This window comes from Grampus griseus, assembly GCF_964374135.1.
Source record: "Grampus griseus genome assembly, chromosome: 3".
Lineage (NCBI taxonomy): Eukaryota > Metazoa > Chordata > Mammalia > Artiodactyla > Delphinidae > Grampus > Grampus griseus.
In genome coordinates, this window is record NC_139019.1 from 93,692,956 (window position 1) to 93,706,731 (window position 13,776).

Below are 13,776 nucleotides of genomic sequence, written 5' to 3' on the forward strand. Positions count from 1 at the left end.
TACTTTCTTTTATTTTACTTTACCTTCTTTCTCTTCTTTTCCTTACTTCCCTCCTTCCTTCCTTCCTTCCTCCCTCCTTCCCTCCCTCCCTTCTTTCTTTCTTTCCTTCCTTCCTTCTTTCCTTTCTTCCTTCCTTCCTTCCTTCTAGTAATTCTTTCTTTCTACTTTTTCTCCCTTTTATTCTGAGCCATGTGGATGAAAGGCTCTTGGTGCTGCAGCCAGGAGTCAGTGCTGTGCCTCTGAGGTGGGAGAGCCAACTTCAGGACACTGGTCCACAGGAGACCTCCCAGCTCCACATAATATCAAACGGCGAAAATCTCCCAGAGATCTCCATCTCAACACCAGCACCCAGCTTCACTCAACGACCAGCAAGCTACAGTGCTGGACATTCTGTGCCAAACAACTAGCAAGACAGGAACACAACCCCACCCATTAGCAGAGAGGCTGCCTAAAATCATAACAAATCCACAGAAACCCCAAAACACACCACCAGACGTGGACCTACCCACCAGAAAGACAAGATCCAGCCTCATCCACCAGAACACAGGCACTAGTCCCGTTCACCAGGAAGACTACACAACCCACTGAACCAACCTTAGCCTCTGGGGACAGACACCAAAAACAATGGGAACTACGAAACTGCAGCCTAAAAACAGGGGACCCAAAACACAGTAAGATAAACAAAATGAGAAGACAGAAAAACACACAGCAGATGAAGAAGCAAGATAAAAACCCACCAGACATAACAAATGAAGAGGAAATAGGCAGTCTACCTGAAAAAGAATTCAGAATAATGATAGTAAAGATGATCCAAAATCTTGGAAATAGAATAGACAAAATGCAAGAAACATTTAACAAGGACCTAGAAGAACTAAAGATGAAACAAAAAACGAAGAACAACACAATAAATGAAATGAAAGATACTCTAGATGGGATCAATAGCAGAATAACTGAGGCAGAAGAACGGATAAATGACCTGCAAGATAAAATAGTGGAAGTAACTACTGCAGAGCAGAATAAAGAAAAAAGAATGAAAAGAACTGAGGACACTCTCAGAGACCTCTGGGACAACATTAAACACACCAACATTCGAATTATAGGGGTTCCAGAAGAAGAGAAAAAGAAAGGGACTGAGAATATATTTGAAGAGATTATAGATGAAAACTTCCCTAATATGGGAAAGGAAATAGTTAATCAAGTCCAGGAAGCACAGAGAGTCCCATACAGGATAAATGCAAGGAGAAATACGCCAAGACACGTACTAATCAAACTGTCAAAAATTAAATACAAAGAAAACATATTAAAAGCAGCAAGGGAAAAACAACAAATAACACATGAGGGAATCCCCATAAGGTTAACAGCTGATCTTTCAGCAGAAACCCTGCAAGCCAGAAGGGACTGGCAGGACATATTTAAAGTGATGAAGGAGAAAAACCTGCAACCAAGATTACTGTAGCCAGCAAGGATCTCATTCAGATTTGATGGAGCAATTAAAACCTTTACAGACAAGCAAAAGCTGAGAGAGTTCAGCATCACCAAACCAGCTTTACAACAACTGCTAAAGGAACTTCTCTAGGCAAGAAACACAAGAGACGGAAAAGACCTCCAATAACGAACCCAAAACAATTAAGAAAATGGGAATAGGAACATACATATCGATAATTACCTTAAATGTAAATGGACTAAATGCTCCCGCCAAAAGACACAGATTGGCTGAATCGATACAAAAACAAGACCCATATATTTGCTGTCTACAAGAGACCCACTTCAGACGTACAGACACATACAGACTGAAAGTAAGGGGATGGAAAAAGATTTCATGCAAATGGAAACCAAAAGAAAGCTGGAGTAGCAATTCTCATATCAGACAAAATAGACTTTAAAATAAAGAATGTTACAAGAGACAAGCAAGGACACTACAAAATGATCGAGGGATCAATCCAAGAAGAAGATATAATAATTGTAAATATTAATGCACCCAACATAGGAGCAACTCAATACATAAGGCAAATACTAACAGCAGTAAAAGGGGAAATTGACAGTAACACATTCATAGTAGGGGACTTTAACACCCCACTTTCACCAATGGACAGATCATCCAAAATGAAAATAAATAAGGAAACACAAGCTTTAAATGATACATTAAACAAGATGGACTTATTTGATATTTATAGGACATTCCATCCAAAAACAACAGAATACACATTTTTCTCAAGTGCTCATGGAACATTCTCCAGGATAGATCATATCTTGGGTCACAAGTCAAGTCTTGGTAAATTTAAGAAAACTGAAATTGTATCAAGTATCTTTTCCAACCACAATGCTATGAGACTAGATAACAATTACAGGAAAAGATCTGTAAAAAATACAAACACATGGAGGCTAAACAATACACTACTTAATAACGAAGTGATCAGTGAAGAAATCAAAGAGGAAATCAAAAAATACCTAGAAACAAATGACAGTGGAGACACGACGACCCAAAATCTATGGGATGCAGCAAAAGCAGTTCTAAGAGGGAAGTTTATAGCAATACAATCCTACCTTAAGAAACAGGAAACACCTCGAATAAACAACCTAACCTTGCACCTAAAGCAATTAGAGAAAGAAGAACAAAAACCCCCCCAAAGTTAGCAGAAAGAAAGAAATCATAAAAATCAGATCAGAAATAAATGAAAGGGCTTCCCTGGTGGCGCAGTGGTTGAGAGTCTGCCTGCCGATGCAGGGGACACGGGTTCGTGCCCCGGTCCGGGAGGATCCCACATGCTGTGGAGTGGCTGGGCCCGTGAGCCATGGCCACTGAGCCTGCGCGTCCGGAGCCTGTGCTCCGCAGCGGGAGAGGCCACAGCAGTGAGAGGCCCGCAGAATGCAAAAAAAAAAAAAAAAAAAAAAAAGAAAGAAATGAAGGCAACAATAGCAAAGATCAATAAAACTAAAAGCTGGTTCTTTGAGAAGATAAACAAAATTGATAAACCATTAGCCAGACTCATCAAGCAAAAAAGGGAGAAGACTCAAATCAATAGAATTAGAAAAGAAAAAGGAGAAATAACAACTGACACTGCAGAAACACAAAAGATCATGAGAGATTACTACAAGCAACTCTATGGCAATAAAATGGACTACCTGGATAAATGGACAAATTCTTTGAAATGCACAACCTGCCAAGACTGAATCAGGAAGAAATAGAAAATATGAACAGACCAATCACAAGCACTGAAATTGAAACTGTGATTCAAAATCTTCCAACAAACAGAAGCCCAGGACCAGATGGCTTCACAGGCGAATTCTATCAAACATTTAGAGAAGAGCTAACACCTATCCTTCTCAAACTCTTCCAAAATATAGCAGAAGGAGGAACACTCCCAAACTCATTCTACAAGGCCACCATTACCCTGATACCAAAACCAGACATACATGTCACAAACAAAGAAAACTACAGGCCAATATCACTGATGAACATAGATGCAAAAATCCTCAACAAAATACTAGCAAACAGAATCCAACAGCACATTAAAAGGATCATACACCATGATCAAGTGGGGTTTATTCCAGGAATGCAACAATTCTTCAATATACGCAAATCAATCAACATGATACACCATATTAACAAATTGATGGAGAAAAACCATATGATCATCTCCATAGATGCAGAGAAAGCTTTCAAGAAAATTCAACACCCATTTATGATAAAAACCCTGCAGAAAGTAGGCACAGAGGGAACTTTCCTCAACATAATAAAGACCATATATGACAAACCCACAGCCAACATCGTCCTCAATGGTGAAAAACTGAAAGCATTTCCATTAAGATCAGGAACAAGACAAGGTTGCTCACTCTCACCACTCTTATTCAACATAGTTTTGGAAGTTTTAGCCACAGCAATCAGAGAAGAAAAGGAAATAAAAGGAATCCAAATCGGAAAAGAAGAAGTAAAGCTGTCACTGTTTGCAGATGACGTGATACTATACATAAAGAATCCTAAAGATGCTACCAGAAAACTACTAGAGCTAATCAATGAATTTGGTAAAGTAGTAGGATACAAAATTAATGCACAGAAATCTCTGGCATTCCTATACACTAATGATGAAAAATCTGAAAGTGAAATCAAGAAAACACTCCCATTTACCACTGCAATAAAAAGAATGAAGTATCTACGAATAAACCTACCTAAGGAGACAAAAGACCTGTATGCAGAAAATTATAAGACACTGATGAAAGAAATTAAAGTTGATACAAATAGATGGAGAGATATACCATGATCTTGGATTGGAAGAATCAACATTGTGAAAATGACTCTACTACCCAAAGCAATCTACAGATTCAATGCAATCCCTATCAAACTACCACTGACATTTTTTACAGAACGAGAACAAAAAATTTCACAATTTGTATGGAAACACAAAAGACCCCGAATAGCCAAAGCAATCTTGAGAAAGAAAAACGGAGCTGGAGGAATCAGGCTCCCAGACTTCAGACTATACTACAAAGCTACAGTAATCAAGACAGTATAGTACTGGCACAAAAACAGATAGATCAATGGAACAGGATAGAAAGCCCAGAGATAAACCCACGCACATATGGTCACCTAATCTTTGATAAAGGAGGCAGGAATGTACAGTGGAGAAAGGAAAGCCTCTTCAGTAAGTGGTGCTGGGAAAACTGGACAGGTACATGGAAAAGTATGAGATTAGATCTCTCCCTAACACCATACACAAAAATAAGCTCAAAATGGAAAGTCCTAAATGTAAGGCCAGAAACTATCAAACTCTTAGAGGAAAACATAGGCAGAACACTCTATGACATAAATCACAGCAAGATCCTTTTTGACCCACCTCGTAGAGAAAGGGAAATAAAAACAAAAATAAACAAATGGAACCTAATGAAACTTCAAAGCTTTTGCACAGCAAAGGAAACCATAAACAAGACCAAAAGACAACCCTCAGAATGGGAGAAAATATTTGCCAATGAAGCAACTGACAAAGGATTAATCTCCAAAATTTATAAGCAGCTCTTGCAGCTCAATAACGAAAAAACAAACAACCCAATCCAAAAACGGGCAGAAGACCTAAATAGACATTTCTCCAAAGAAGATATACAGACTGCCAACAAACACATGAAAGAATACTCAACATCATTAATCATTAGAGAAATGCAAATCAAAACTACAATGAGATATCATCTCACACCAGTCAGAATGGCCATCATGAAAAAATCTAGAAACAATAAATGCTGGAGAGAGTGTGGAGAAAAGGGAACCCTTTTGCACTGTTGGTGGGAATGTGAATTGGTACAGCCACTATGGAGAACAGTATGGAGGTTCCTTTAAAAACTACAAATAGAATTACCATATGACCCAGCAATCCCACTACTGGGCATATACCCTGAGAAAACCATAATTCAAAAAGAGTCGTGTACCAAAATGTTCATTGCAGCTCTATTTACAATAGCCCAGAGATGGAAACAACCTAAGTGTCCACCATCGGATAAATGGATAAAGAAGATATGGCACATATACAATGGAATATTACTCAGCAATAAAAAGAAACGAAATTGAGCTATTTGTAATGAGGTGGATAGACCTAGAGTCTGTCATACAGAGTGAAGTAAGTCAGAAAGAGAAAGACAAATACCGTATACTAACACATATATATGGAATTTAAGGAAAAAAGATGTCATGAAGAACCTTGGGGTAAGACAGGAATAAAGACACAAACCTACTAGAGAATGGACTTGAGGATATGGGAAGGGGGAATGGTAAGCTGTGACAAAGCGTGAGAAAGGCATGGACATATATACACTACCAAACGTAAGGTAGATAGCTAGTGGGAAGCAGCCACATAGCACAGGGAGATCAGCTCGGTGCTTTGTGACCACCTGGAGGGGTGGGATAGGGAGGGTGGGAGGGAGGGAGACGCAAGAGGGAAGAGATATGGGAACATATGTATATGTATAACTGATTCACTTTGTTATAAAGCAGAAAGTAACACACCATTGTAAAGCAATTACGCTCCAATAAAAAAAAAACTCTTAGAGGAAAACATAAGAAGAACACTCTTTGACATAAATCACAGCAAGATCTTTTCTGATTCACCTCCTAGAGTAATGGAAATAAAAACAAAAATAAACAAATGGGACCTAATGAAACTTAAAAGCTTTTGCAAAAGAAAGGAAACTACAAACAAGACAAAAAGGCAGACCTCAGAAAGGGAGAAAATATTCGCAAATGAAGCAATGGATAAAGAATTAATCTCCAAGATATATAAACAGCTCATGCAGCTCAATATTAAAAAAACAAACAACCCAATCAAAAACTGGGCGGAAGACCTCAACAGATATTTCTCCATAGAAGATGGAAAGATGGCCAAGAGACACATGAAAAGCTGCTCAACATCACTAATTATTAGAGAAATGCAAATCAAAACTACAATGAGGTATCACCTCACACCAGTTAGAATGGGTATCATCAGAAAATCTACAAACAACAAATGCTAGAGAGGGTGTGGAGAAAAGGGAACTCTCTTGCACTTTTGGTGGGAATGTAAATTGATACAGACACTATGGAGAACATTATGGAGGTTCCTTAAAAAACTAAAAATAGAATTACCATATGACCCAGCAATCCCACTACTGGGCATATACCCAGAGAAAACTGTAATTCAAAAAGACACATGTGGGCTTCCCTGGTGGCGCAGTGGTTGAGCATCCGCCTGCTGATGCAGGGGACAAGGGTTTGTGCCCCGTTCAGGAAGATCCCACATGCCGCGGAGCGGCTGGGCCCGTGAGCCATGGCCGCTGAGCCTGCGCGTCCGGAGCCTGTGCTCCGCAACAGGAGAGGCCACAACAGTGAGAGGCCCGCGTACTGCAAAAAAAAAAAGAAAAAAAAGACACATGCACCCTAATGTTCAGTGCAGCACCGTTTACAATAGCCAGGTCATGGAAGCAACCTAAATGCCCATCGACAGACGAATGGATAAAGAAGATGTGGTACATATATACAGTGGAATATTACTCAGCCACGAAAAGGAACAAAATTAGGTCATTTGTAGAGACGTGGATGAATCTAGAGACTGTCATACAGAGTGAAGTAAGTCAGAACAACAAATATCACATATTAACACATATATGTGGAACCTAGAAAAATGGTACAGATGAACCAGTTTGCAGGGCAGAAATTGAGACACAGATGTAGAGAACAAACGTATGGACACCAAGAAGGGAAAGCAGCTGTGGGTGGGGGTGGTGGTGTGATGAATTGGGAGATTGCGATTGACATGTATACACTGATGTGTATAAAATGGATGACTAATAAGAACCTGCTCTATAAAAAAATAAATAAAATAAAATTCAAAAAAAAATTTACTGGTAATATGGTGCTAATTCACATAATTTTTCAATGATTTTTACCCATTTTTGAAAAAAATTTGTAAGAAATGACAGTCTCATACTAGCCAAAGTATTTTTATATTTAATTACAAAACATAAAGTGATCAAGGGTAATGGCTCTTCAGTTTATTTCAAATAGAGAAAAGAAATAGGGATCAAAATCAGTGAAGACTATTAGGAATTTTAAAATAACCCAGTCCTATCCTCTCTTACTATATTTTTAAAGTGCTATCAGTTTTTAAAATTTTTTATTGAAGTATAATATGCAAAGAGGAAAATGTACATATAAGTGTAAGGATCAGTGAGGCTTTGCAACCACACCCATGTAACCAGCATCCAGATTGAACAATATTACCAGTATCCCAGAAGCCACCCTTATAACTTTTCCAGGCACTAATCCTCTCTGTCTTCAGTAACTCCTATCCTGAACAACACAGTCTTGTTTCACCTGTCTTGGAATCACCCAGCATGTACTCCTTTGTATTTGGCACCTTCCTTTCAATATTAGTGCCAGACTTATCTACATTGTTGCACATAGTTGTAGATATTCATCCTTCACTGCTATTTATATTCCACTGTTAATGAACATTTGAGTACTTTCCGTTTTGTGGCTATCACAAATAATGCAGCTAAGAACATCTTAATACATGTCTTTTGGTGAACATATGTGACAGGAATATATTTCGGAGTATCTGGAAACTTAAATAAACCTGGTCTTATTGACATATAGTATATTTTTCAAATGCAATCTGTTAGTTTTATAAGATACAGATAATCATAAAAGCTATCATTTTCCTTATATTGCTACTTTGGAGAACTCGTTAACTGCCACATAAAGAATTAGTCATTCTTTCCTCTGTGTTCCAATATCATTTAATCACAACCTCTATCAGCACCGATCACATAGCATTATATTTTACATTTGTTTTCTTAGTCCCAGAAAAGCAGAAGTGAGATCTAACACAACTTTGTACTCCCAGCTCAAATAATACCCTCTGGATTTTATGAACGAATAAATGAATATCTAAATGAATAAGTGAAAAATATGCAAACCAGCTTATCACTTACCTCCGTTTCTTTCATTAACAAGTTCAGTTCAGAAATCTGACTCTTCACCTGGCTCTCCTTGCCAATAAGGTAATCAATATCTTTTGAAAGCTTTTCCTATTGGAATATATTAGAAACAGAAATAGAAGTGTAACAAAGGCCTTCCAGAATTTCTTTTAACACAGTATCCTCTTCTCTAGCCTATGATGAACAGACAGTAAAATCAACAATGGTTATTATCGTTATTAACCCAGCGTAAACAGTCACTGGCGTTGAGCACACAGGCCTAAAGATACATGAGGGATTAGAAGCAGTTAGAAAAAAGAACAAGGTAGTGATGCTCAGATTAGTAAAAACTCCTGAATACACAAATAGCATATTTTTGTTGTCTCATCATCACTCCCAGAATGCTTCCTCCCAAGGCTTCTAAGTAGATGGAAGGGCAGCAATCCAAATAGTGTTGTCTTCCACCAGATTTTATAATTCACTCTCACACACACACACCCCACACACAACAGGAAAAACAACAAAGACCCTTCCAAAATAATCTTCAGAGTCCATCCCAGCCTAGATGTTCACTAAACAATTACACAATACACAATAATGAAAACACAGATTTATAAAAATAGGTAACTTCAAGAGCTTATTGAATAGTTTGTTCGTAAAGTAGTCATTTTGAAACTGGTATAGTTTACCATAATGTCATAGATTTTGGTGAGATCACTAGTGTGGCCCAGAAAACATTAATATACCTGAAATACATTTAAAAACAAACAATAATACCCTGACGCACCACGGGGTACAAAGCAGTAAGAGACAATGTATTCTGAGACTAAGTGAGAATAAGAACATCCAGAAAACACCTCCCATGCTGTAGCCCTGACAGGAGGATCTGAACATTTCTTGCTCACAACTGGACTAAGGGTTGAAAAGAGTTTGGAAGAAGAGGGGCAAAGCTCCTAGGAATTGAAGAAGTGAGTCTCCTTCTTATATCATCGTCCTCTTTTTTTACTTAGACCATGTTACAGGGTAAGAGAACGTATGCAGAAATGAAAGTGACAGGTCTCCAGCATGGCCCATCTTTAACTCTTTGGGACACCCAGCAATCAGACCCAGTGAGTTTCCTTGATGGCTCACTGGAGGGACAGAGGAAAGACCTGTCAGGCAGAGGAACAAGATTTCTGAGAACTCAAGGCAGGATGGGACCAAGAAGGAAATCATAGGATGTTAAGGATAGGAAGAGACATTAAAATCCTGCATTTTAATCCAGCATTTTACAGATAAGGAAACCAAAGCTCACTGAGTACAAATATCACATAGTCAATAGCTGAACTAGAAAACTCCTCACCACGCATTAACCATGATGTCACAGGCTGAGAGGTGCTTCCTCAGCACCAAGCTGCAAGGAAGATGATAGTTCTTCCAATACCACCGCTGTCAGGCCCATGTTAGGACCAGACCTACGGGGTATGAGTGCTGGCACTCTTTTTAGCTATAGTAGCAAAGAAAGGAATTTGGCCATTTAAACTGAAGTAGGGCTTAGTTCTGAAACAGCTTAAGTTAACAGTGCTAAATAGGCTAGAGAAGAATAGAGGACAGAATTCAGAAACACCATCCAAGGTCTAAGTGGTTCCAGTGAGCTGTGATGCTTAGACCAAGTCTCTGGCCAACCACAGCCTTTATCTGAGATGGCTCCAGTCTTCTCAGTCCCCTTAAACTTAGGCAGTCTGTGTTAAGACTAGATCTGTCTTAACCAAGAATCAGTGGTCCATTTATTCATAATCCTCAAAAAAGTATATGCACCAGACACTGATACTAGTTCATCTAACGTGAGAAGCAGGTTTAAATCCTTTAGTGGTATTAGGACCCCAGTTCTCTAGGAACTGATCAGAGGCTAAATTCTCAAGGACCCCAAAGTTGCTCAAAGCTTCCTCTAGAGCGGTGGTTCTCAAATGCTGGTGTGCATCAGTCTCCTGAGAGTCCATAAAGAACACAGAGGCCCAAGGTCATTAAAGAAGTACAGGCCTGGCTTCCATAGTTTTACCAAGTGTTCCAGGTGATTCTAACACCCAGCAGAGTTTGAGCTCTCTTCCTGCAACACTCAAGTGAGTAAAAATGAAAATGATATTATAAACCTACCTATGTCACCTACATCATGAAGGCCTCCAGCTTAAAATCTAAAACAAGTAAAAAGGAAGATCTAGGGAGATCTGTTTACTACTTTCAGCAAAACTGAATAATTTTACTCTTACTAAAAAGTGAATAAATTGCAAAATCCATTATGGAGTCTCAGTTTTAAAAGTGTGAAACATAAATGGGAGAAATTAACAACAAGGCAAAGGATAACTTAAGTGTATGCTATTGTCAAATATTGATTCCAAGTAACAGAAAAAAAAGTTTTGGACAACTTATATAATATCCAACCAATAAGAAACAAACGAAAAAGGTGTCAAAGTTAAAATTAGCAAACAGTGTTATTGCCACTGTGAGGCACAACAGGGAAACAAAGACTGGATTTACTCACCCACTTGAAACAACTAAAAAATCCTAACAATAAATGAAACAGCTCTCAAGACACTGGACATCAAGAAACAAAAAACAGTGTCCCTGAGGGATGGGAAACAAGATGAGCCTATGATTGCTCTCAGCTTATTGTCAGGAGAAGGCTTCCCAGGCCTGGTGCAGAGAACTCAAATGGGGCCCAGGATCTCCCGTGAGATGAGGTGATGAAGCTGGGAGTCTGCGGAGGCCAGAGTTTATAAAACATAACACCTAAGAACAGGTGGCCATAAAGAGAAAGAACTCCAGAGATTTACCAAGCAGCCCCCTTGCTTATTCATATGAGCTTTGATCAATTTTTATGTGTGAGGAAATTGCCACAGGCCAGGGCAAGTATCACCCAAAAGAATTAGAAGGAAGAATTTCAGAGCTCACACATGCCGGAAATAGTGCCTGTTCCCCACAAGCCAGACTAAAAAAAAAAAAAACCTCAAAATTCATAGGGCATTGGGAAGAGTAAACAAATAGCTTTACTTCAATAATCACATAAAATTAGTCCTAGAACAAAATGCTGCTCTGTCCTAACAAAGCTTAACAGCAAGACCAAAAAGGAACAAATTGTTCCCAAGTAACTTCATCACACAACAGAAGAAAACTCAAGAATATCTTTAGGAATATAAAAATATCCAGTGCCCAACAAGGTGAGCTTTACAATACCTGGCAGCCAATCAAAAGTTGCCAGGTTTGCAAAGGAGGAGGGGAATACAACTCATAATGATAAGAAAAATCAGTCAAAATTGACCTAGTAATGACACAGATAACAGAATTAGTAAATGAGGACAGACAATAAAACAACAATACTGTAACCCATGTGTTGAATGTAGAGGGAGGACTGAGCATGTCAGACATACAAAATACAAAATATGAAACTGTATGTATAGATGCAAAATAGATACAGGTCAAAAAATGCATACACATATTGTTAAAGGAATCAAAAATTTAAATGGGTAGTAGATTTATAAATGAATTGATGCCCTTTTAAAAAGGAAAAAAGAATGAAACAAAAAAATAGCACTATACCACTGCCTACTTGGCTGTAGATTATCAAATTTAAAAGTTTTAAAAGGGCCATGTGGGCTTCCCTGGTGGCGCAGTGGTTGAGAGTCTGCCTGCTGATTCAGGGGACACGGGTTCGTGCCCCGGTCCGGGAAGATCCCACATGCCGCGGAGCGGCTGGGCCCGTGAGCCATGGCCGCTGAGCCTGCGCATCCGGGGCCTGTGCTCCGCAACAGAAAAGGCCACAACAGTGAGAGGCCTGCGTATCGAAAAAAAAAAAAGGCCGTGTATAAGGTTAACAGACAGTAAATAACTCAGTTTTAGCTGGAACCCACCAGAATAAACAAAAATGCTTATACTAATTCTATTGGCAGCAATAAGAATCAAGTGTCTTAAAACAGCTACTACCCTTCAAAGTGTGTCACTCCCGTAACCACACTCAATGTCGTGGCATTGGGCTCATGTAGGGATGGATCATAATGAAGTGTCCTTCATCCCTCTCTTTCCTCAGAACTAGATATCAGTAGGACAAAGAGCTGCCTGGTCAGAAATACTAACAACCTAATATTAATAGATCATTAAGTAACACTTTAGATTATTAACTCATTTCAGTAAAACAGACCACACAATATGCACAGTATGATTTTATACAGAAAAAGTTAAAGGTCTAAAGTTATAAAGGATCAAAATTTAGTTCCAAAAATAAGTTCTACCTTTAAGGTTTTGTAGGCACTGCTCATAGTGGTTACACGGTGGTTGGAATGATTACCACCCAACTTACAGAGATGACAAACTGGCCTCTTACATAATTCACAGTACATGTTTATTCTCTCCGTTTCATGTTCTGGGCACATTAAAATCTATTGAATAAAGAATAAAAGTGGGATTAAGGGTCTTCATAGCTTACATGGCACTCAAAAGATTTCAAGTAATTGGGTAAAGTCCCAAAACACAAAGATTTGCTTTATGAAATCACTAAATAAAGCCATTTAAAGTAATGAAAGTGTAAAAAGAAATAAAAGCATTTGGTACATTATATGAGAATTCTCTACATTAGAATTACTGTTTTTCAATTTGAGGGTTCAAACGGTCAATTAATTATGTAAGTGTTGTTTCCTCTAAACCTGCTGATAAGAAGGTAAAAATTTACTTCCTATAAGACTTAAGTGAAATGCTTAAACAAGCTAGAAAGGTCCTCTGATCATAATGACTAGGTAAATTCTTAATGATCATGATCAATATTTTTTAAGGTATCATAACAAATAACTTATGAGGACCCATAGCCTCATTATCCTCACAAGAAATCTGTTACTAAGAGAGTCTCGGAACACTTTATAAGCTTCCAGATGTTTGCTTTTACATATTGATTGCACACACACTGACCAAATTTAGAACTGTGTTCTCCTGATTTAAGTTTCTACCTTTTTGTTTACTCTGTAAACTATCATCATAGTTACACTGAATTTTTACATAATGTAGCTGTTTTCATTTGGAAAAGAAGGAGGATTCTTTTAAACTAGTGTGTTAATGGAAATCAAAAAGCTGCCCATTATTCCAAAAGATTAGATTTTAAGCAACTACAACTGGTCTGATAACTTAGAGAAAATTTTTTTTAATTCCATTATAAAAAGTCCTAATACCAATGTGTAGCTCCAGGAGAAAAACTGGAATAGATTTCAAATTTCTAAGCATGCCCAGGTTCCTACATTCTCAAAGCCATTACATTTAAAATAGAATATAAAGTCAGGCTTTCTGCAAGGAATGCAAGAACTCAAAAGTTATAAGGCAAAT

At 38.3% G+C, this 13,776-nt stretch overlaps 1 protein-coding gene across 7 annotated transcripts in view; it reads right to left on the minus strand.

Moving 5' to 3' along the window:
* Positions 1-13,776, minus strand: part of TRIM36 (tripartite motif containing 36) — a gene marked incomplete at its 5' end in the record, with an annotated part of 51,579 nt that overhangs the window by 17,832 nt on the left and 19,971 nt on the right. For all 7 annotated transcript variants that reach the window (XM_082652198.1, XM_082652197.1, XM_082652196.1 and 4 more), the window contains 2 exons: positions 8,452-8,547; positions 12,699-12,845. In XM_082652198.1, coding sequence (XP_082508324.1) covers positions 8,452-8,547; positions 12,699-12,845 — 243 coding nt within the window. The remainder of the gene's footprint in view (positions 1-8,451; positions 8,548-12,698; positions 12,846-13,776) is intronic.